Genomic DNA, 25,216 nt, shown 5'->3' on the forward strand with positions numbered 1-25,216 from the left:
AAAGACAAGTCACGCCTCCACTACTGTTAGACAGTATAATGGGCTAAATAGTGTACGTGTTTTATTCAGCGTGTGCAAGGAGCAAACTAAATAGAGCAACCTTTTACTTGTGCAGCATTAATGCTGCACGAGGTGTGGCTCTTGTACCTTGCAACACCATAGGGGGGTTAAAGGTTACCTTTTAAATTGGTTCAACTAAGCTTCGGCCTACACTCTGCTCCTCTCCTCCTCCTGCTGACCCTGGGCTATAACACCGCCAGTTGTAGCCTGGAAGTGCTAGGTGCACAGAGAAAAACACCCGCCAATGTGTTAGTGGGGTTCAGCACCGCCAGCTGTTCCCCTGCTGTGTAGCCGGCATCGTGTCCAGCACAAGCCACGCTGGCACAACTGACCAAAAGCTGCCACCAGTGCAGGCTTCGGCCTACACTCTGCTCCTCTCCTCCTCCTGCTGACCCTGGGCTCTAACAACGCTAGTTTTTGCCCGGAATTGCTAGCTGCACAGAGAAAAACACCAGCCAATGTGTTAGTGGGGTTCAGCACCGCCAGCTGTTCCCCTGCTGTGTAGCTTGCAACGTGACCTGCAAACGCCACGCAGGCACATGAACTGAAATTGAAGGGAGCTTGCCCCCCACCCCCAGGTGTTTCTATGTATAATAGCCACCTTGTACAGCAGTACTGCTGCATTTGTACAAGGTGGCTGACTTTTTCTCCTTGCCCACGTGGAACTCAACACGTACAAAATGTGTCTCATTGAGACCATTCAACTGTCACTGAGGTGTGACTTTCCTTTCTAATGATACGCAGCACCACCCTTGGTAGCGCTGCCCGTCTTCTGACATCATTGGTTGGCTGCCTGTGCCTGTGCGTCTGCCCTGCTCGAAACAACGCCCCTCGGTGTCTTATTTTTTTGGACAGCGAGGGTGTGATTGATGGGCATGTGCAGTGCATATGTTTGCCTGTGTTCACTCATCTCCTTCCGCCTTCTTCAGACTGGGTGGCCTCATGGCTGCGGCATGCGATAAGGGATCAGATGAGGCCGCCCAGTCTGAAGCAGGTGTAAGGACATGTGTGAGCGGCAAACATATTTACTGCACAAGGCCACGAATCCCAGCCACGCAGTGTGATTTTTTTTGAAAACACACTGTGGGTCTGGGATTCATGTCCATCACTAACCGCAACGGCCGACATGAAATGAGGTCAGAAGACAGGAAGCGCTCACAGCGCATGGCCAAGGGATAACAAGAGCGCAGACTCCTGTACAGCAAATAGCAACGCTCAGGAAGCTGCGCCCATGCACCAAGGTGTTATTTTCGACACCTGGGCTGCTTTTCTTTAAAAAGACAAGTCACGCCTCCACTACTGTTTTACAGTAGAATGGGCTAAATAGTGTACGTGTTTTATTCAGCGTGTGCAAGGAGCAAAATTTAATAGAGCAACCTTTTACTTGTGCAGCATTAATGCTGCACGAGGTGTGGCTCTTGTACCTTGCAACACCAGAGGGGGGTTAAAGGTTACCTTTTAAATTGGTTCAACTAAGCTTCGGCCTACACTCTGCTCCTCTCCTCCTCCTGCTGACCCTGGGCTATAACACCGCCAGTTGTAGCCTGGAAGTGCTAGGTGCACAGAGAAAAACACCCGCCAATGTGTTAGTGGGGTTCAGCACTGCCAGCTGTTCCCCTGCTGTGTAGCCGGCATCGTGTCCAGCACAAGCCACGCTGGCACAACTGACCAAAAGCTGCCACCAGTGCAGGCTTCGGCCTACACTCTGCTCCTCTCCTCCTCCTGCTGACCCTGGGCTCTAACACCGCTAGTTTTTGCCCGGAAGTGCTAGCTGCACAGAGAAAAACACCAGCCAATGTGTCAGTGGGGTTCAGCACCGCCAGCTGTTCCCCAGCTGTGTAGCCGGCAACGTGACCTGCAAACGCCACGCAGGCACAACAGAACAAAAGCTGCCACCAGTGCAGGCTTCGGCCTACACTCTGCTCCTCTCCTCCTCCTGCTGACCCTGGGCTCTAACACCGCCAGTTTTTGCCTGGAAGTGCTAGCTGCACAGAGAAAAACACCAGCCAATGTGTCAGTGGGGTTCAGCACCGCCAGCTGTTCCCCAGCTGTGTAGCCGGCAACGTGCCCTGCAAACGCCATGCAGGCACATGAACTGAAATTGAAGGGAGCCTGCCCCCCACCCCCAGGTGTTTCTATGTATAACAGCCACCTTGTTCAGCAGTACTGCTGCATTTGTACAAGGTGGCTGACTTTTTCTCCTTGCCCATGTGGAACTCAACACGTACAAAATGTGTCTCATTGAGACCATTCCACTGTCCCTGAGGTGTGACTTTCCTTTCTAATGATACGCAGCACCCCCCTTGGTAGCGCTTCCCGTCTTTTGACATCATGGTTAGCTGGCTGCGCCTGTGCATCCGCCCTGCGAGAAACAACGCCCCTCGTTGTCTTATTTATTTTGTCAGCGAGGGTGTGGTTTATGGGCACGAGCAGTGCATATGTTCGCCTGTCGTCACTCATCTCCTTCCGCCTCCTTCAGACTGTGCGGCCTCATGCGAAAAGGGATCAGCAGAGGCCGCCCAGTCTGAAGCAGGTGTAAGGACGTGTGTGAGCGTCAAAAATATTTACTGCTCAAGGCCACGAATCCCAGCACCGCAGTGTGACTTTATGAAAAGGCACTGTGGGTCTGGGATTTATGGCCATCGTTAACCGCAGCGGCCAACATGAAATGAGGTCATAAGACGGGCGGCGCTAACAGGGCATTGCCAAGTGATAACACAAAAGCGCAGACTCCTGTACAGCAAAAAACAATGCTCAGGAAGCTGCGCCAAGCACAAAGGCGTTATTTGGGACACCTATGCTGCGTCTCCTTAAAAATACAAGTCACGCCTCAACTACAGTTTGACTGTAGAATGGGCTAAATTGTGTACGTGTTGCATTCAGCGTGTGCAAGTAGAAAAATTAATAGAGCAACCTTTTACTTGTGCAGCATTAATGCTGCACAAGGTGTGGCTCTTGTACTTTGTAACACCTGAGGGGGGGTTAAAGGTTACCTTTGAAATTGGTTCAACTAGGCTTCGGCCTACACTCTGCTCCTCTCCTCCTCCTGCTGCCCCTGGGCTATAACACCGCTAGTTTTTGCCCGGAAGTGCTAGCTGCACAGAGAAAAACACCAGCCAATGTGTTAGTGGGGTTCAGCACCGCCTGCTGTTCCCCCACTGTGTAGCCGGCAAAGTGTCCTGCAAACGCAACGCAGACACAAAGCTGACTCCAGTGAAGGCTTCGGCCTACACTCTGCTCCCCCTGCTTACCCTTTGCTCCAACACCGCTAGTTGGGGCTGTAGGAAGACAATCTTTGATAGGCAACGCATCCGGGTTCCAGCACCGCCAGCTAGTTCTCGGCAGTGCTTTTGTCACAGGTACTCCCTCGTGCCAAACCTGGTTTCAGCACCGTCAGCTGTTTCCGGGTTGTGTCAAGCTCACTGAGACGCCTATGCTTGCCCCGTCGTGGTGCGGTCGGGTTAGCCAACTCCAGGGTGCCTCCAGTTTAGGAGCTTCCTATGTGGGCTGCGTGAACTGGTAGTCAAGGCTGGTTCTGTAGTGCCAGTAGGCCCAGCTCCCCCTGTAGGACTGTTGGGGTTCGGTAACTGCGGCTGCCTCGCGGCCTAGCTGTTCTCTCCTCTCCTGTGGGCCTTGGGGTCCACCACCTGGTTCCAGCACCGTCAGCTGGTTCCGGGCCGAGCCTTTGGCTTAGGTGCCTCCTCCTGGGTATCCGAGTTCCGCCAACGTCAGGCGGTCCTTGGTAGTGCTTTTAAGCGCGGGCACCTACAGCTTAGTAACCAGGTTCCAGCACCGTCAGCTGGTCCTCGGTCATGCCATTGGCTCTTGCACACTGGGGCAACGCATCTGGGTTCCAGCACCGCCAGCTGGTTCTCGGCAGTGTTTTTGTCACAGGTACTCCCTCGTGCCAAACCTGGTTTCAGCACCGTCAGCTGTTTCCGGGTTGTGTCAAGCTCACTGAGACGCCTATGCTTGCCCCGTCGTGGTGCGGTCGGGTTAGCCAACTCCAGGGTGCCTCCAGTTTAGGAGCTTCCTATGTGGGCTGCGTGAACTGGTAGTCAAGGCTGGTTCTGTAGTGCCAGTAGGCCCAGCTCCCCCTGTAGGACTGTTGGGGTTCGGTAACTGCGGCTGCCTCGCGGCCTAGCTGTTCTCTCCTCTCCTGTGGGCTTGGGGTCCACCACCTGGTTCCAGCACCGTCAGCTGGTTCCGGGCCGAGCCTTTGGCTTAGGTGCCTCCTCCTGGGTATCCGAGTTCCGCCAACGTCAGGCGGTCCTTGGTAGTGCTTTTAAGCGCGGGCACCTACAGCTTAGTAACCGGGTTCCAGCACCGTCAGCTGGTCCTCGGTCGTGCCATTGGCTCTTGCACACTGGGGCAACGCATCTGGGTTCCAGCACCGCCAGCTGGTTCTCGGCAGTGTTTTTGTCACAGGTACTCCCTCGTGCCAAACCTGGTTTCAGCACCGTCAGCTGTTTCCGGGTTGTGTCAAGCTCATTGAGACGCCTATGCTTGCCCCGTCGTGGTGCGGTCGGGTTAGCCAACTCCGGGGTGCCTCCAGTTTAGGAGCTTCCTATGTGGGCTGCGTGAACTGGTAGTCAAGGCTGGTTCTGTAGTGCCAGTAGGCCCAGCTCCCCCTGTAGGACTGTTGGGGTTCGGTAACTGCGGCTGCCTCGCGGCCTAGCTGTTCTCTCCTCTCCTGTGGGCCTTGGGGTCCACCACCTGGTTCCAGCACCGTCAGCTGGTTCCGGGCCGAGCCTTTGGCTTAGGTGCCTCCTCCTGGGTATCCGAGTTCCGCCAACGTCAGGCGGTCCTTGGTAGTGCTTTTAAGCGCGGGCACCTACAGCTTAGTAACCGGGTTCCAGCACCGTCAGCTGGTCCTCGGTCGTGCCATTGGCTCTTGCACACTGGGGCAACGCATCTGGGTTCCAGCACCGCCAGCTGGTTCTCGGCAGTGTTTTTGTCACAGGTACTCCCTCGTGCCAAACCTGGTTTCAGCACCGTCAGCTGTTTCCGGGTTGTGTCAAGCTCACTGAGACGCCTATGCTTGCCCCGTCATGGTGCGGTCGGGTTAGCCAACTCCAGGGTGCCTCCAGTTTAGGAGCTTCCTATGTGGGCTGCGTGAACTGGTAGTCAAGGCTGGTTCTGTAGTGCCAGTAGGCCCAGCTCCCCCTGTAGGACTGTTGGGGTTCGGTAACTGCGGCTGCCTCGCGGCCTAGCTGTTCTCTCCTCTCCTGTGGGCCTTGGGGTCCACCACCTGGTTCCAGCACCGTCAGCTGGTTCCGGGCCGAGCCTTTGGCTTAGGTGCCTCCTCCTGGGTATCCGAGTTCCGCCAACGTCAGGCGGTCCTTGGTAGTGCTTTTAAGCGCGGGCACCTACAGCTTAGTAACCGGGTTCCAGCACCGTCAGCTGGTCCTCGGTCGTGCCATTGGCTCTTGCACACTTGGGCAACGCATCTGGGTTCCAGCACCGCCAGCTGGTTCTCGGCAGTGTTTTTGTCACAGGTACTCCCTCGTGCCAAACCTGGTTTCAGCACCGTCAGCTGTTTCCGGGTTGTGTCAAGCTCACTGAGACGCCTATGCTTGCCCCGTCGTGGTGCGGTCGGGTTAGCCAACTCCAGGGTGCCTCCAGTTTAGGAGCTTCCTATGTGGGCTGCGTGAACTGGTAGTCAAGGCTGGTTCTGTAGTGCCAGTAGGCCCAGCTCCCCCTGTAGCACTGTTGGGGTTCGGTAACTGCGGCTGCCTCGCAGCCTAGCTGTTCTCTCCTCTCCTGTGGGCCTTGGGGTCCACCACCTGGTTCCAGCACCGTCAGCTGGTTCCGGGCCGAGCCTTTGGCTTAGGTGCCTCCTCCTGGGTATCCGAGTTCCGCCAACGTCAGGCGGTCCTTGGTAGTGCTTTTAAGCGTGGGCACCTACAGCTTAGTAACCGGGTTCCAGCACCGTCAGCTGGTCCTCGGCCGTGCCATTGGCTCTTGCACACTGGGGCAACGCATCTGGGTTCCAGCACCGCCAGCTGGTTCTCGGCAGTGTTTTTGTCACAGGTACTCCCTCGTGCCAAACCTGGTTTCAGCACCGTCCGCTGTTTCCGGGTTGTGTCAAGCTCACTGAGACGCCTATGCTTGCCCCGTCGTGGTGCGGTCGGGTTAGCCAACTCCAGGGTGCCTCCAGTTTAGGAGCTTCCTATGTGGGCTGCGTGAACTGGTAGTCAAGGCTGGTTCTGTAGTGCCAGTAGGCCCAGCTCCCCCTGTAGGACTGTTGGGGTTCGGTAACTGCGGCTGCCTCGCAGCCTAGCTGTTCTCTCCTCTCCTGTGGGCCTTGGGGTCCACCACCTGGTTCCAGCACCGTCAGCTGGTTCCGGGCCGAGCCTTTGGCTTAGGTGCCTCCTCCTGGGTATCCGAGTTCCGCCAACGTCAGGCGGTCCTTGGTAGTGCTTTTAAGCGCGGGCACCTACAGCTTAGTAACCGGGTTCCAGCACCGTCAGCTGGTCCTCGGTCGTGCCATTGGCTCTTGCACACTGGGGCAACGCATCTGGGTTCCAGCACCGCCAGCTGGTTCTCGGCAGTGTTTTTGTCACAGGTACTCCCTCGTGCCAAACCTGGTTTCAGCACCATCAGCTGTTTCCGGGTTGTGTCAAGCTCACTGAGACGCCTATGCTTGCCCCGTCGTGGTGCGGTCGGGTTAGCCAACTCCAGGGTGCCTCCAGTTTAGGAGCTTCCTATGTGGGCTGCGTGAACTGGTAGTCAAGGCTGGTTCTGTAGTGCCAGTAGGCCCAGCTCCCCCTGTAGGACTGTTGGGGTTCGGTAACTGCGGCTGCCTCGCGGCCTAGCTGTTCTCTCCTCTCCTGTGGGCCTTGGGGTCCACCACCTGGTTCCAGCAACGTCAGCTGGTTCCGGGCCGAGCCTTTGGCTTAGGTGCCTCCTCCTGGGAATCCGAGTTCCGCCAACGTCAGGCGGTCCTTGGTAGTGCTTTTAAGCGCGGGCACCTACAGCTTAGTAACCGGGTTCCAGCACCGTCAGCTGGTCCTCGGTCGTGCCATTGGCTCTTGCACACTGGGGCAACGCATCTGGGTTCCAGCACCGCCAGCTGGTTCTCGGCAGTGTTTTTGTCACAGGTACTCCCTCGTGCCAAACCTGGTTTCAGCACCGTCAGCTGTTTCCGGGTTGTGTCAAGCTCACTGAGACGCCTATGCTTGCCCCGTCGTGGTGCGTTCGGGTTAGCCAACTCCAGGGTGCCTCCAGTTTAGGAGCTTCCTATGTGGGCTGCGTGAACTGGTAGTCAAGGCTGGTTCTGTAGTGCCAGTAGGCCCAGCTCCCCCTGTAGGACTGTTGGGGTTCGGTAACTGCGGCTGCCTCGCAGCCTAGCTGTTCTCTCCTCTCCTGTGGGCCTTGGGGTCCACCACCTGGTTCCAGCACCGTCAGCTGGTTCCGGGCCGAGCCTTTGGCTTAGGTGCCTCCTCCTGGGTATCCGAGTTCCGCCAACGTCAGGCGGTCCTTGGTAGTGCTTTTAAGCGCGGGCACCTACAGCTTAGTAACCGGGTTCCAGCACCGTCAGCTGGTCCTCGGTCGTGCCATTGGCTCTTGCACACTGGGGCAACGCATCTGGGTTCCAGCACCGCCAGCTGGTTCTCGGCAGTGTTTTTGGCACAGGTACTCCCTCGTGCCAAACCTGGTTTCAGCACCGTCAGCTGTTTCCGGGTTGTGTCAAGCTCACTGAGACGCCTATGCTTGCCCCGTCGTGGTGCGGTCGGGTTAGCCAACTCCAGGGTGCCTCCAGTTTAGGAGCTTCCTATGTGGGCTGCGTGAACTGGTAGTCAAGGCTGGTTCTGTAGTGCCAGTAGGCCCAGCTCCCCCTGTAGGACTGTTGGGGTTCGGTAACTGCGGCTGCCTCGCGGCCTAGCTGTTCTCTCCTCTCCTGTGGGCCTTCGGGTCCACCACCTGGTTCCAGCACCGTCAGCTGGTTCCGGGCCGAGCCTTTGGCTTAGGTACCTCCTCCTGGGTATCCGAGTTCCGCCAACGTCAGGCGGTCCTTGGTAGTGCTTTTAAGCGCGGGCACCTACAGCTTAGTAACCGGGTTCCAGCACCGTCAGCTGGTCCTCGGTCGTGCCATTGGCTCTTGCACACTGGGGCAACGCATCTGGGTTCCAGCACCGCCAGCTGGTTCTCGGCAGTGTGTTTGTCACAGGTACTCCCTCGTGCCAAACCTGGTTTCAGCACCGTCAGCTGTTTCCGGGTTGTGTCAAGCTCACTGAGACGCCTATGCTTGCCCCGTCGTGGTGCGGTCGGGTTAGCCAACTCCAGGGTGCCTCCAGTTTAGGAGCTTCCTATGTGGGCTGCGTGAACTGGTAGTCAAGGCTGGTTCTGTAGTGCCAGTAGGCCCAGCTCCCCCTGTAGGACTGTTGGGGTTCGGTAACTGCGGCTGCCTCGCGGCCTAGCTGTTCTCTCCTCTCCTGTGGGCCTTGGGGTCCAGCACCTGGTTCCAGCACCGTCAGCTGGTTCCGGGCCGAGCCTTTGGCTTAGGTGCCTCCTCCTGGGTATCCGAGTTCCACCAACGTCAGGCGGTCCTTGGTAGTGCTTTTAAGCGCGGGCACCTACAGCTTAGTAACCGGGTTCCAGCACCGTCAGCTGGTCCTCGGTCGTGCCATTGGCTCTTGCACACTGGGGCAACGCATCTGGGTTCCAGCACCGCCAGCTGGTTCTCGGCAGTGTTTTTGTCACAGGTACTCCCTCGTGCCAAACCTGGTTTCAGCACCGTCAGCTGTTTCCGGGTTGTGTCAAGCTCACTGAGACGCCTATGCTTGCCCCGTCGTGGTGCGGTCGGGTTAGCCAACTCCAGGGTGCCTCCAGTTTAGGAGCTTCCTATGTGGGCTGCGTGAACTGGTAGTCAAGGCTGGTTCTGTAGTGCCAGTAGGCCCAGCTCCCCCTGTAGGACTGTTGGGGTTCGGTAACTGCGGCTGCCTCGCGGCCTAGCTGTTCTCTCCTCTCCTGTCGGGCCTTCGGGTCCACCACCTGGTTCCAGCACCGTCAGCTGGTTCTCGGCAGTGTCTTTTACTCTTGTACCTTCTGCTCCCCATCCTGGTTCCAGTACCATCAGCTGGTTCCGGGCAGAGCCTTTGGCTTAGGTGGTCCTTGGTAGTGCTTTCAGGCACGGGTACCTCCTGCTTAGTAACCGGGTTCCAGTAACGTCAGCTGGTCCTCGGTAGTTCCATTGGCTCTTGGACCTTCGGCTACCCATCCGGGTTTCAGTACCGTCAGCTGGTTCTCGGCAGTGTCTTTTGCTCTTGTACCTTCTGCTCCCCATCCTGGTTCCAGTACCGTCAGCTGGTTCCGGGCAGAGCCTTTGGCTTAGGTGCCTCCTTCTGGGTATCCGAGTTCCGCCAACGTCAGGCTGTCCTTGGTAGTGCTTTTTAGCACGGGTACCTCCTGCTTAGTAACTGGGTTCCAGTAACGTCAGCTGGTCCTCGGTAGTCCCATAGGCTCTTGAACCTTCGGGTAGCCATCCGAGTTCCAGTTCCATCATCAGGTTCTTGGCATTTTCTCAGCCTTCTTGTACCTTCTGCTACATTTCCAAGTTGAAGACCCTAAAGTCGACGACCCGGAAGACCACCCCGATGACGACGACGACAACCCGGAAGACAACCCCGATGACGACGACGACGACGGCGGAGACGACGACGGCGGAGACGACGACGGCGGAGATGACGACACTGGAGACGACGACATGGAAGACCGAGAAGCAGAAGAATAAGAGGCTGCAGAACAAAGAGCAGAAGAACATTAAGCATAACACTTAATATCAGAGCAAAAGATATTATCTAAATTATATGCAGAAGAAGACTAAGCAGTGTATGGGGGTGAGTCCGTTCCTCCTCGTGGTGCCCCTGGATAAAGCCTGATGCTGCAGGCCAAACTGAACGCGGACAAATGTAACTTTTGTGACTGGCAGAACGGAAGGTGTAATCTTCCAACTTTTATAGATAACAACTACGGGAATGCCTGTCACAAATGAGAATATGATGAAGAAGTAGAATAGGAAGAATAATACAGTTGAATAAAATGAATATGTAGAATAGGAATAATAATAATAGTTGAATAAAATGAATATGAAGAATGTAATAAAAAAAAAAAAGGTAAAGGATGAAGAAGAAGATGAATAAGGTGAAGAAGAAGTTGATGTCAAAGATGCTGATGATGATGAAGATGAAAGTGTGGGAAAAGTAAAAAAAAAAAAGAAGGGGAAGGGCGTGGAATAGTGAAACATCAATATCTGACAAAATAAAAAAAATATTTACATAGTCAATATCTTTGTCACTCCGAACGTCTTTAAAAAAAAAAAAAAAAACATGCTATTCTATTTGATTGGGCTAAACCTCTATGACTTTAATGTCTCCGCCACCTCCCCAAATACATCCTGCATTATTCTTACTTGTTTTCCTTCATGTAGAATGAACCTACAAGGAAAGAAAGGGTTTATTTTAATTCCGATATTTTGGTCCCATTGACTTGCATTGGGATCGGGTATCGGTATCGGCGATATCCGATATGTTTTGAATATCGGCCGATCCTATCCGATACCGATACTTTCCGATATCGGAAGGTATCGCTCAACACTAGTAATGATCTTACATATATCTCTGACACAGTATATGATTTTTTGAGGGGGATTTCCACTGTAGAACGTATAGCACAGTCCTAAAATAGGATTCAGTAAAATATATATTATTATAAAAAATGATGTATATTATAATATACTTAAGTAATTCACTTACCGCACAGACTCGTCCTACTCGAGAATAAAGTGCTTGAACTCCATCTCCTTCCATTGCCTTTTCAGTGTAGAAGAAATAGATTTTATTATCTTCCTTGTCTTCATTGTCTGGAATCATATAGGATCCTACAAATTTTGGCTCTAAATACAAACATGAAAATAAACAGTAATTTATAGTTTTCTTCTCTATATGGTTTTATTCCTTTTTATATTAATCATAAACTGAGTATAACCACCTAGAGAGCGGTTATATATTGAATCCAGCCATATCAGACCTTAGAGTGCTATACTCATCTTCAGTGGCGTAACTAGTGTCATGTTGGTCAGATGTATGGGCTCTTGTTGTGTTCTAGATCCTATAAAAACATACATGTGTGCCCCAAGTAATAATGTCCCCATGCTGGCCTATTCTGTAATAATGGCCCCATCCTGGCCCCTTTATCTAATAGTGTCCCCCATCCTAGGCCCCTTTCGGTAATAATTTTCTCTGCTGTTCTTCAACATCACATTCTTTTCGTCCCCCACTCCCTCCATGTGTGGCGTCCTCTTCCATAGCCAGCTCCCTGACAGGCCAGCAGCTGACTCCGGCATACCCACCACAGATGGATTATAAGGTCACTGCCATGCACCAACCCTTTCTAGGCACGCCATCGTTAGCTACCAACCTTTGTTTGGCCGGCAGCATGTATTGCAGTGGAGTAAGCCAGCATGTCTCTGTGCCGCAATAAATTCCAGCTGAATGTGCATCCAAGGATGTACATCAAGGTGAAATGGACACTGGAGCCGGCAGACCCCATTCTCGCTTGATCCCGGTCATGGTTGCACCCCGTGTGACCGCAATTATTATTCCCCTGCTCATCTTTTCATGGCAATAATGGCCTTGAATTTCCTAAGATTTTTGTGGCAAATCAATTAGCTGTGAATCAAATTTCTTGGCAAAATTTGACAAATCCGCTAAATTTTAATTTCAAAAGATATGCTCATCTCCAACACCAAACAGGTCCTAGTTTATATAATTCACCTTTTAAGATGCGATCATCATCATGTTCTGTTCTTATATATGGTAGGTGTCCCATGCTCCTGAATAAAGTTGCATCTCTTCCCCAGAAGTCATTGTGAAGCCCAACAAATAACTCACCACCTACAGTAAAACAAAGTGTTAACAACAGACAATTTCTTATTTATATATTCTACATATCACTATAAGTATTACATTTATTTGAACATCCAGTAGATCTACCTGCTCCATATGGTGCATGATATGGAGAGAGTAAATGTGATAATACTTAACGGCATCACTTTTATTGTGTCAGTCATACTTATATTGCTCAAAAAGAATGGATACTATACAGTTTTGGGTGGTAAGGCATCTTATATCTTGACAAGCTGGGAAGGGATGACTGCGGGTCACTGGTTTATAATGTTTGCTCAATGAATAGTGACCACAGACCATTTCTCTGTTCTCATACTTTTTAGCTGTAGTTTTGGTCACTTTTGCATTTTGTCATTGCTCTCTCCCCTAGATGTACTGTACAGTAGCATGAGATGGATTCTACAACCCAGAGAAGTTGCTCAGGTAGTTCAGCTTATCCGCGATGGTGCATCAATGCAAGCTGTGGCAAGAAGGGTAGCTGTGTCTGTCAACACAGTGTCCAGAGCATGAAGCACATACCAAGAGATAGGCCAGTACACCAGGAGACGTGGAGGGGGCTGTAGGAGAGCAACAACTCAGGACTGCTACCTCCTCATTTGTGCAAGAAGGAACAGGAGGAGCAGTGCCAGAGTCCTGCAGCAGGCCACTAACATTCATATGTCTACTCAAACTGTCAGAAACAGACCCCATGAGGCCCAATGTCCACAAGTGAGTGCTGTGCTTACAGCCCAACACCATGCAGGCCAATTGGCATTTGCCATAAAGCAACAAGATTTGAAGATTTGGCTTTGACACCCTGTGCTCTTCACGAATGAGTGCAGGTTCACACTGAGCACATGCGACAGACATAACAGACGTAACAGAGTCTGGAGACACCATGAAGAATGTTCTTCTGCCTGCAACATCCTCCAGCATGACTGGTTAAGCAGTGGGTCAGTAATGGTGTGGGGAGGCATTTCTTTGGAGGGCCTCCCAGTCCTCCATGTGCTATGTACTACCCAGAGGTAGCCTGAGTGCCATTGGGTATCCTATGAGATCCTCAGATCCATTGGGTGACCATATACAGGTGCCCTGGGTTCCTTCTCATGCATGACAATGCTAGGCCTCATGTGGCTGAAGTGTGTCAGCAGTTCCTGCATGATGAAGGCATTGATGATATGGATTGGCCTGCACATTCTCCATACCTGAATCCAATCGAGCTCATCTGGGACATCATGACTGGTTCCATCCACCAATGCCATGGTTCACCACAGACTGTCCGGTAGTTGACTGATGCTGAAATCCAGGTCTGGAATGTTAGGACTGGCGGAATGCACCAAGTACAAGATGAAATGGAACTAGGTGCGTTCGCAGTCCGAGGTCCACCGTGCAGGTAAAAACCCTGCTGCCGGACGCCGGACTATATGGCGGTACTACAAGTATACACGCACGGGTTAACTACACCCTGCGTGAAGGAAGCGATCCTGTTGCGTCACAGGACCGCGGTACCGCACATAGAGCGCGAGCAAGAAGTCAGCGAACTCAACCCCAACTAGGATTGAAGTCCGATTAGACACTTGCTGGCACAACACCGCAACTGGGTGTGTAAGGAAACTAAATAATAATTTAAAGGCACAAGAGTGCATGCGGTGCCGCACAGACGGAGGCCACTAACCACCCAGGCTTGGGTCAGGAAAGCGCAGAGCAAGCGCACGGCGCCGTACAGGCGGACACAGCAACTGGTAGCTGTAATGTGTGTTACGTGCTGTTGGATAAGTCGGACGCTAGATAGCAAACATACACCTTCCGCGAACAGACATTCAATAGGGAGGGTTATTTAAAGAGCGACTTTCACTCACAACACACACACATATTTACAAGACAATACTAGCGCATGGCTGTGCGGTCATGCGCAGTTTATATAGCTGCAGCACAGGAAACAGCTACAGAAGTTTTGCCCTTTCAGGACCTGCCAAAAGGACCAATGGGATGTGCTGCAGTACCTGAGCATGTGACCCTCGATCTCCAACAGGAGATCTTGCCCTGGGCATGCTCAGTGTGTGCAAATAAGGACTTAGATCCAGAAACGTCCACTCGCCGTTGCCCAGCACTGGCTTCAATGGCAGAAGCAGGAAAAGCAGCAGTAACTCTTCGCACAGAGTCAGACTGAGCGAGACGCTGGGATCGATGTCCCTGCTGAGCAGACTCCACTGCGGCTGGAGGAGAATGGGAGACCGCAGCGGAGACGGATTGAGATTCCCCCTGTGCAGCAGAGGAAACTCGACTCCTAACATTACCCCCCCCCTTCTTGGGCCTCGCTACGTTCGAAGGCAGCAATGAGCTGCGGGGCCCGAATGTGCTCAACAGGCTCCCAGGACCTGTCCTCGAGGCCATAACCCTTCCAGTCTACCAAATAAATTTTTTTGCCACGTACCACCTTGCACCCCAAAATAGCGTTCACCTCATAATCGTCCGTAGACGAACCCGATGTCCCAGCAGATGACTCGGAGAACCGGGACATATACACGGGTTTCAAGAGGGACACATGAAAGGTGTTGGTGATACCCAGGCGTGGCGGAAGGGCCAAACGATAGACCACAGGATTAACCTGCTCGAGGACCTTGAATGGGCCCAAGTAGCGAGGAGCAAATTTAGTGGACTCAACTCGCAGCCTGATGTTACGGGCGGAGAGCCACACCAAGTCGCCAGGAGCAAAGGTCGGAGCGGGGCGCCGATGAGCATCGGCAGAGGACCTCATTCTCTCCTTAGAGGCCCGAATGGCATCCTGAGTGCAGTCCCAAATATCCCGTGCCTCCACAGCCCAGTCTGCCACCCTGGAGTCGGCGGAAGACACGGGCATAGGCACAGGTATCCGTGGATGCTGACCATAGTTGAGGAGGAATGGGGTTTGTCCAGTGGAGTCGGCTACGGCGTTGTTCAGTGCAAACTCTGCCCATGATAGCAAGGATGCCCAGTCATCCTGCCTGGCTGAAACAAAATGTCGCAGGTATGTGACCAAGGTCTGGTTGGCCCTCTCTACCAACCCATTCGTCTCGGGATGATATGCGGAAGAGAGATTTAACTCAATGCTGAGAAGACGACAAAGCTCTCTCCAGAACCGAGACGCAAACTGAGGACGCCGGTCACTGACAATTTTGTATGGCATGCCGTGTAGGCGGAAGATGTGTCTTATGAACAACGCTGTCAAGGTCCGTGCAGAAGGTAACCGTGGGAGCGGCACCAAATGCACCATTTTCGAGAAATGATCACTAATAACCCAAATGACGGTACAGCCGCGAGACTTGGGCAAACCCACTACAAAGTCTATCCCGACCATCTCCCAGGGCCTGTCTGCCACCGGCAAGGGATAGAGTAACCCAGATGGCCGTTGTCGAGGAGACTTATTTTTGGCGCATGAGACACATGCCAGAACGTAATCTTTGACATCTCGGACCAGTACGTCCTCGCCAGTAGCTCAGATGTCCTCTTTGTCCCAAAGTGTCCACCCACCCTGGACGAATGAGCCCAAGAGAGAACCTCCGGTCGCAAATTAATGGGCACAAAAGTCTTGCCCGGAGGCACAGACTCTAGCGAAACCGGCGCTACGGTTCTCAGGCTCTCGGAAGGGACAATAAGCCGAGGCTCCTCTTCCTCCTCCTCAGTTGACATAAGGGAACGAGAGAGAGCGTCAGCACGGATATTCTTCTCCCCGGCGAGATAATGAAGGGAAAAGTGGAACCGGGAGAAGAACAGGGACCATCTGGCCTGGCGAGAATTTAGCCGCTGGGCTGTCTGCAAATAGACCAAATTTTTGTGGTCCGTGTAAACTTGGAAGGGAAACCGCGCACCTTCCAGAAGGTGTCTCCACTCCGAAAAGGCCAACTTCATTGCTAGCAACTCCCTGTCCCCGATGGAGTAGTTTCTCTCCGCTGGCGTGAAGGTCTTAGAGAAGAAGCATGGATGCTTCCGACCTTGAGCATCCTTTTGATAGAGGACTGCTCCAGCACCAACGGACGAGGCATCCACCTCTATTAGGAATAGCTTATCCACATCGGAACGATGTAAGATGGGAGCGCTAGCAAAGTGGGACTTAATAGAAGTGAAGGCCTTGGAGACCTCTTCCGACCACAATTTGGGATTCGCTCCCTTCTTGGTGAGGGCTACCAAGGGAGCTACCAGAGTTGAGAAGTGGGGAATGAACTGGCGGTAATAGTTTATGAACCCCATAAAGCGCTGCACCGCTTTAAGAGAATGGGGCTCTTGCCAGTCCATCACAGCCTGTAGTTTGGCAGGATCCATAGCCAATCCCTGGGCGGAGATGATATAGCCCAGGAAAGGTAAAGACTCCTGCTCAAACATACACTTCTCCAACTTTGCATAAAGAGAGTTTGCCCGTAGGAGGTCGAAGACTCTGCCAACATCTCTCCGGTGGGAGTCAATATCTGGAGAAAAGATGAGAATATCATCCAGATAGACTACAACTGAGGTGGAAAGCATATCCCAGAAGATGTCGTTGACAAAGTCTTGGAAAACGGCTGGGGCATTACAGAGCCTGAAGGGCATTACCAGATACTCATAGTGCCCATCTCTGGTGTTAAACGCCGTTTTCCATTCGTCCCCCTCACGGATGCGAATCAGGTTGTAAGCACCCCGCAGATCTAGTTTAGTAAACACCCTTGCTCCCCGAAGCCTATCGAAAAGCTCAGATATCAAGGGCAAAGGATACTTGTTCTTAACGGTGATAGCGTTAAGACCCCTGTAGTCTATGCATGGACGTAGTTCCCCATTCTTCTTCTGCACGAAAAAGAACCCTGCCCCAGCAGGTGACACCGACTTCCTGATGAACCCTCTTGCCAGATTCTCTTGAATGTACTGAGACATTGCCTCCGTCTCCGGGAGAGATAATGGATAGACTCGACGCCGGGGAGGCTCAGCACCAGGTAAGAGATCAATAGGATAGTCATAGGGGCGATGGGGCGGAAGGGTCTCCGCCGCCTTTTTGGAGAACACGTCTGCATAAGACCAATATTGCTTGGGGAGAGAGGATAGGTCTGCGGGTACCTCTGTAGTAGCAACCTGAACGCACTCTCGGTGGCCCCTACCCCCACAAGATTCACCCCATCCCAGAATTCTGCCTGAGGACAACTCGATGTGAGGAGAGTGGTACCGTAGCCAAGGTATCCCCAACAGGACCTCATCAATTCCCTCAGGAATGATGAGCAGAGATATAATCTCCTGATGGGATGGCGACATGGACAGAGTAAAAGGGATGGTCTGATGTGTTATCTGTGAGGGCAGTGTCGACCCATTTACCACTCGTACCGTTACTGGTTCAGGTAGCATAACCAGGGGTATTTCGTGACGTTGGGCGAAGGCAGAAGACATAAAATTGCCCTCCGCCCCAGAATCCATGCAGAGCTCTACCGAGTGGGAGGATGAGCCTAATGTTATTGTCCCCTTAAAGGACAATTTGGAGGCAAACGTCGCCGTGTCTAGTGTACCTCCACCTACTACCACTAGACGCTGACGTTTCCTCGACCGCTGGGGACATCTGGTGGCAAGATGTCCTGACTGCTGGCACACATGACAAACCTGGAGTGCACGAGCGGTCCGGGACTTAGATCCCGCTCGTGACACTACCATAGGGTCATGGGACTCAGGGGCCTGGACTGGAGATTCCAAAGGTTTGGCGAAGGTGGGAGCCAGCCGAAACCTCTGCCTACACTGGGCTCGCTCTAACCTCCGCTCATGAAAACGGAGGTCAATACGAGTGGATACTGTTATTAATTCCTCCAGTGTGGCGGGAATCTCCCTAGTGGCCAGGGCGTCCTTAACGTGGTCAGCCAGCCCCCTCCAAAATATAGGAATAAGGGCTTTATCCGACCACTCCAGCCCAGATGCTAGGGTGCGGAAGTGTACGGCAAAATGGCTGACCAAGGACGAGCCCTGAGTCAATGCCAACAGTTGGAGCGCCGTATCATGGGTGACACGAGGTCCTAAAAAGACCTGTTTCAGAGTGCTCAGGAATAACGGAGCACTCTGCACCACATGATCGCCACGCTCCCACAGCGGCGTAGCCCACTGCAACGCCCTGTCTGACAGGAGAGACACGATAAACCCCACCTTTGCCCGCTCTGTAGGGAAGCGAGAGGCCAGAAGCTCGAGATGTATAGAGCACTGACTCACAAAACCCCTACAAGACTTACTGTCACCAGAAAATTTCTCTGGTAGCGGGAGGCGAGAGAGTCGGAACAGGGGTGGCAGTGGACAAGGTAGCTGCAGCCACGCTAGCAGCCTGAACAGCGACAGCAGTGACATCCACAGCTGAGGTTGAACGCTCTAGAGCCGCCAACCTTCCCTCCAGCTGCTGGATGTACCGCTGTAAACGCTGATCGTCCGCCATTTACTAGCCAGACCTTGGCGCTAGTATTATGTTAGGACTGGTGGAATGCACCAAGTACAAGATGAAATGGAACTAGGTGCGTTCGCAGTCCGAGGTCCACCGTGCAGGTAAAAACCCTGCTGCTAGTAAGACGGACTATATGGCGGTACTACAAGTATACACGCACGGGTTAACTACACCCTGCGTGAAGGAAGCGATCCTGTTGCGTCACAGGACCGCGGTACCGCACATAGAGCGCGAGCAAGAAGTCAGCGAACTCAACCCCAACTAGGATTGAAGTCCGATTAGACACTTGCTGGCACAACACCGCAACTGGGTGTGTAAGGAAACTAAATAATAATATAAAGGCACAAGAGTGCGTGCGGTGCCGCACAGACGGACGCCACTAACCACCCAGGCTTGGGTCAGGAAAGCGCAGAGCAAGCACACGGCGCCGTACAGGCGGACACAGCAACTGGTAGCTGTAATGTGTGTTACGTGCTGTTGGATAAGTCGGGCGCTAGATAGCAAACATACACCTTCCGCGAACAGACATTCAATAGGGAGGGTTATTTAAAGAGCGACTTTCACTCACAACACACACACATATTTACAAGACAATACTAGCGCATGGCCGTGCGGTCATGCGCAGTTTATATAGCTGCAGCACAGGAAACAGCTACAGAAGTTTTGCCCTTTCAGGACCTGCCAAAAGGACCAATGGGATGTGCTGCAGTACCTAAGCATGTGACCCTCGATCTCCAACAGGAGATCTTGCCCTGGGCATGCTCAGTGTGTGCAAATAAGGACTTAGATCCAGAAACGTCCACTCGACGCTGCCCAGCACTGGCTTCAATGGCAGAAGCAGGAAAAGCAGCAGTAACTCTTTGCACAGAGTCAGACTGAGCGAGACGCTGGGATCGACGTCCCTGCTGAGTAGACTCCACTGCGGCTGGAGGAGAATGGGAGACCGCAGCGGAGACGGATCGAGATTCCCCCTGTGCAGCAGAGGAAACTCAACTCCTAACATGGAATGAGATCCCTCAGGAGACCATCCGTCACCTCATCAGTAGCATACCCAGGTATTCTAGGAGGTCAAACAGGCACGTGGAGGTGACACACACGACTGAACATCATTTCCTTGTCTTGAGGCGTTTTCACTGAAGTTGGATCAGCCTGTAATTTGATTTTCCACTTTGATTTCGATTATCATTTCAAACCCAGACCTCCATGGGATATTAATTTTGATTTACAATGATCATTTTTATGTTTTATTGTTCTCAACGCATTCTACTATGTGATGAATAATGATTTGCAAATTGAATATTTCATTCAGTGATATCTAGGACACTGAATTTTAGTATTTTAGTGTCCCCTTTATTTTTTTTAGCAGAATATATATATATATATATATATATATATATATATATATATATATATATATATATATTTATATTTATTCCTTGTATAAGTCCAGGTTCACAACTGTTCCAGAAAAACCACAGGACATTTGAAAAATTGGGGCATGTACAGCATTATCGAGTACATTTTAACGCAACAAATAATTAAAATGAATGGCCACTAGATGGCAGACCTACATTACAAGTAAAATAGAAAGGCTGACTAATGTTAGTGAACTGTATGTGTCTCAGTGTACTGCAGCTGAAAACCTTAGATCGCTTATTATCATAAATGAAAACAAATTACAGTATGTTCACAAACACCAAACACTGGTTCTTAAATAAACTGAGCAATATATTTTAAAGAGTAGAATGTAAAAAGATATCTTGACATCCACACATACTTTACTTTTGATCCAGTTTTAAAAGCCATGGGTATTAATAAGAAGTTTATACCCATTTTACTGTTTTAGTAGCCTCTAAGCTTCCAGTACAGTAGGAAGAAATACATGTTCCTCCATACTTTCCATCTATATACTTGGTTTGGCTCAAAACAGAGAATAAAAAGTGCGATAAAAATTGATGAGTGATTTCAGCATTAATATATGCGTCTGGAGACTGCAATATGGCCAGCCATTCATTCAGGCTAAACAGTGGTTGCCCCTATAAAGTTGGGCTATCAATATACAGTACATTTAATCAAGTATTGTATATGTACGTTTATCAATAAAAGAAAGAAAGTGAGTAGAACTGAACAGAGATTTTCAGTTCACATACTTACAAGTGCTTCTCACAAAAGTAGAATATCATCAAAAAGTTAATTTATTTCAGTTCTTCAAAGCAAAAAGGGAAACTCAATTATTATATAGTCATTACAAACAGAGTGATCTATTTCAAGTGTTTATTTCTGTAAATGTTGATGATTAAGGCTTACAGCCAAAGAAAACCCAAAAGTCATTATCTCAGTAAATTAGAATACTTTATAACAACAGCTTGAAAAATGATTTTAAAGTCTGAAATGTTGGCCTTCTGAAATGTATGTTCAGTAAATACACTCAATACTTGGTCGGGGCTCCTTTTGCATCAATTTCTGCATCAATGAAGTATGGCGTGGAGGTGATCAGCCTGTGGCACTGCTGAGGTGTTATGGAAGCCCAGGTTGCTTTGATAGCAGACTTCAGCTCATCTGCATTGTTGGTTCCGGTGTTTCTCATCTTCCTCTTGACAGTACCTTATAGATTCTCTATCCAGCGAGTTTGCTGGCCAATCAACCACAGTGATACTGTTATTTTGAAACCAGGTATTGGCATTTTTGGCAGTGTGGACAGGTGCCAAGTCCTGCTGGAGAATGAAATTTCCATCTCCAAAAAGCTTGTCAGCAGAGGGAAGCATGAAGTGCTGTAAACTTTCACAGTGGACCTACACAGCAGATGACATGGCTCCCCAAACCATCACTGACTGTGGAAACTTCACACTAGACCTCAAGCAGCTTGGATTGTGGCCTCTCCACTCTTCCTCCCGACTCTGGGACCTTGATTTCCAAATGAAATGCAAAATGCACTTTCATCGTAACCACTTAACGACCGCCGAGATGCCTTTTAACAGCAGAAGTTAAGGGTACTAATTCCTCAGCACCGCTTTTTAACGCCGCTGAGCAATAAGTGTGTATAGCGCTCTTCAGCATCATAAAATCTCTGGGGTCTCAGCTACCCCGGTAGCCAAGACCTCAGAGAACATGATTCAGGTCAGTTTTTACTGTCCCCAGTGTTGCAATCACCGTTATTCACTGAATAACGTTGACCGCAAAAAAAGTCTCATATCAAATTTATTTCTCTGTCATTGCGCACCTTGAGGAGTGTAGTTTTTAGAATGGTGTCACTTTTAGGTATTTTCTGTTACATTGACCCCCTAAACTCACTACAAATGTGAGGTTGTCCCCCCAAAAAATGGTTTTGTAAAATTTTTTTTAAAAAAAATGAGAAATCGCTGGTCAATTTTTAACCCTTATAACGTCCTAACAAAAAAAAAAATTGTGTTTCCAAAAGTGTGCTGATGTAAAGTAGACATGTGGGAAATGTTATTTATGAACTATTTTATGTGACACTACTCTCTTATTTAAGGGCACAAAAATTAAAAGTTTGAAAATTGCAAAATTTTGTAGCCGAAACCCCTGAAAAATTTAAAATCTGGGAAGGCACTATACCCTTATACCTCAGTGCCAATAAAAAGCGACGCTGAGGCATAAGTATCCTTAACTGCCACCGTTAAAAGGCATATCAGTGGTTGTTAAGGAGTTAAAGCTTATGTTCTTCCAGTACAGTTTAAAGCACATACTGTATGTCAACAGATTTCACAATACAAACTGCATACATTATTATAAGATAGATCTCTCAGAGGTAGATCTATCTGTCTGATGAGGTAGGTTTACTTACTTTGAAAATGCATATCAAAATGGATGCATAATAGAGATGAGTAGGGTTGAGCGAAACGGGTCGAACATTTTCAAAAGTCGCCGACTTTTGACAAAGTCGGGTTTCATGAAACCCGATCCGACCCCTGTGCGGGGTCGGCCATGCGGTACGCGACTTTCGCGCCAAAGTCGCGTTTCAATGACGCGAAAAGCGCCATTTCTCAGCCAATGAAGGTAAACGCAGAGTGTGGGCAGCGTGATGACATAGGTCCTGGTCCCCACCATCTTAGAGAAGGGCATTGCAGTGATTGGCTTGCTGTCCGTGGCGTCACAGGGGCTATAAAGGGGCGTTCCCGCCGACCACCATGTTACTGCTGCTGATCTGAGCCTAGGGAGAGGTTGCTGCCGCTTCGTCAGAAGCAGGGATAGCGTTAGGCAGGGTCCATTAACCACCAAACCGCTTGTGCTGTAGCGATTTCCACTGCCCAACACCACCTTCGGTGTGCAGGGACAGTGGAAGCTACATTTTTTTTTTTTTCCCCTCAGCGCTGTAGCTCATTGGGCTGCCCTAGAAGGCTCCCTGATAGCTGCATTGCTGTGTGTACGCCGCTGTGCAAACCAACTGCTTTTTTCAAAGCACAAATCCTCTTGTTCCTTCCTTTCTGCACAGCTATCTTGTTTGTTTGTCCACACTTTTTATTTAATTTGTGCATCAGTCCACTCCTTATTGCTGCCTGCCATACCTGGCTGAGATTACTGCAGGGAGATAGTAATTGAAGGACAGTTCCTTTTTTTTTTTTTTTGTGGGAGATTAAGATTGGCATTTCTGCTAGAGTGCCATCCCTGTCTGTGTCATCTCTCACTCAGTGGGCCATAGAAAGCCTATTTATTTTTTTGCTTGATTTGGGTTCTAAAATCTACCTGAAAAAATCACTACATCAATCAGTGGGAGAAAAATATTGGCCTCAGGGCTTGTGTGCCACTCCTTACTCCTGTGTGTGCCATCTCTCAGTGGGCCATAGAAAGCCTATTTATTTTTTTGCTTGATTTGGGTTCCAAAATCTACCTGAAAAAATCAATAAATCAATCAGTGGGAGATTAATATTGGCCTTTGGGCTTGTGTGCCAGTCCTAAGCGTGCCATCTCTCTCTCTCAGATAGTGGGCCATAGAAAGCCTATTTATTTTTTTGGTTGATTTGGGTTCTAAATTCTACCTGAAAAAATCAATAAATCAATCAGTGGGAGATAAATATTGGCCTCTGGGCTTGTGTGCCACTCCTGACTCCTGTGTGCATCCTCTCTCACTCAGTGGGCCCTAGAAAGCCTATTTTTTGTTTTATTTGTTTTCTAAATTCTCCCTGAAAAAATCATAATTATTCCTGAAAAAAATCATTTTTTTTGTATTTTTTTTTCTAAAGTCTCCCTGAAAAAAAAAAAAAAAAAACAAATCAGTGGGAGATTAATATTGCCCTTTCTGCTTGTGTGCCAGTCTTGACTCCTGGGTGTGCCATCTCTCTCTCTCCAATTGTGGGCCATAGAAAGCCTATTAATTTTTTTGCTTGATTTGGGTTCCAAAATCTACCTGAAAAAATCACTTAATCAATCAGTGGGAGATAAATATTGGCCTCTGGGCTTGTGTGCCACTCCTGACTCCTGTGTGCGTCCTCTCTCACTCAGTGGGCCCTAGAAAGCCTATTTTTTGTTTTATTTGTTTTCTAAATTCTCCCTGAAAAAATCATTTTATATTATTTGGTTTCTAAATTATTCCAGAAAAAAATCATTTTTTTTGTATTTTTTTTTTCTAAAGTCTCCCTGAAAAAAAAAAAAAAATCAAATCAGTGGGAGATTAATATTGCCCTTTCTGCTTGTGTGCCAGTCTTGACTCCTGGGTGTGCCATCTCTCTCTCTCCAATTGTGGGCCATAGAAAGCCTATTAATTTTTTTGCTTGATTTGGGTTCCAAAATCTACCTGAAAAAATCACTTAATCAATCAGTGGGAGATAAATATTGGCCTCTGGGCTTGTGTGCCACTCCTGACTCCTGTGTGCGTCCTCTCTCACTCAGTGGGCCCTAGAAAGCCTATTTTTTGTTTTATTTGTTTTCTAAATTCTCCCTGAAAAAATCATTTTATTTTATTTGGTTTCTAAATTATTCCTGAAAAAAATCTTTTTTTTGTATTTTTTTTTTCTAAAGTCTCCCTGAAAAAAACAAAAAACAAATCAGTGGAAGATTAATATTGCCCTTTCTGCTTGTGTGCCAGTCTTGACTCCTGGGTGTGCCATCTCTCTCTCTCCAATTGTGGGCCATAGAAAGCCTATTAATTTTTTTGCTTGATTTGGGTTCCAAAATCTACCTGAAAAAATCACTTAATCAATCAGTGGGAGATAAATATTGGCCTCTGGGCTTGTGTGCCACTCCTGACTCCTGTGTGCGTCCTCTCTCACTCAGTGGGCCCTACAAAGCCTATTTTTTTTTATTTGTTTTCTAAATTCTCCCTGAAACAATCATTTTATTTTATTTTGTTTCTAAATTCTTCCTGAAAAATTCATTTTTTTGTATTTTTTTTTTCTAAAGTCTCCCTGAAAAAAAAAAAAAAATCAAATCAGTGGGAGATTAATATTGCCCTTTCTGCTTGTGTGCCAGTCTTGACTCCTGGGTGTGCCATCTCTCTCTCTCCAATTGTGGGCCATAGAAAGCCTATTAATTTTTTTGCTTGATTTGGGTTCCAAAATCTATCTGAAAAAATCACTAAATCAATCAGTGGGAGATAAATATTGGCCTCTGGGCTTGTGTGCCACTCCTGACTCCTGTGTGCGTCCTCTCTCACTCACTGGGCCCTAGAAAGGCTATTTTATGTTTTATTTGTTTTCTAAATTCTCCCTGAAAAAATAATTTCATTTTATTTGGTTTATAAATTCTTCCTTAAAAAATCATTTTTTTTTTTTTTTTTTCTAAAGTCTCCTTTTTTAAAAAAAAAAACACAAATCAGTGGGAGATTAATATTTACATTTGCGCTTCAGTGACAGTCCTGCGTGTGTGGCATCTCTCTCATTTGTTGCCACCAACAACAGAGTGT

General features: G+C 49.6%; 1 protein-coding gene across 2 annotated transcripts in view; it reads right to left on the reverse strand.

Annotated features, from left to right (window-relative positions):
* The window catches only part of SEMA3E (semaphorin 3E), a 392,121-nt gene that overhangs the window by 98,134 nt on the left and 268,771 nt on the right, over positions 1-25,216 (reverse strand). For both annotated transcript variants that reach the window (XM_069765160.1, XM_069765161.1), the window contains exons 6-7: positions 11,838-11,957; positions 10,818-10,957 (exon numbers count right to left, since the gene is read on the reverse strand). In XM_069765160.1, the coding sequence (XP_069621261.1) occupies positions 10,818-10,957; positions 11,838-11,957 (260 nt within the window). The remainder of the gene's footprint in view (positions 1-10,817; positions 10,958-11,837; positions 11,958-25,216) is intronic.

Source organism: Ranitomeya imitator, chromosome 4, assembly GCF_032444005.1.
Source record: "Ranitomeya imitator isolate aRanImi1 chromosome 4, aRanImi1.pri, whole genome shotgun sequence".
Lineage (NCBI taxonomy): Eukaryota > Metazoa > Chordata > Amphibia > Anura > Dendrobatidae > Ranitomeya > Ranitomeya imitator.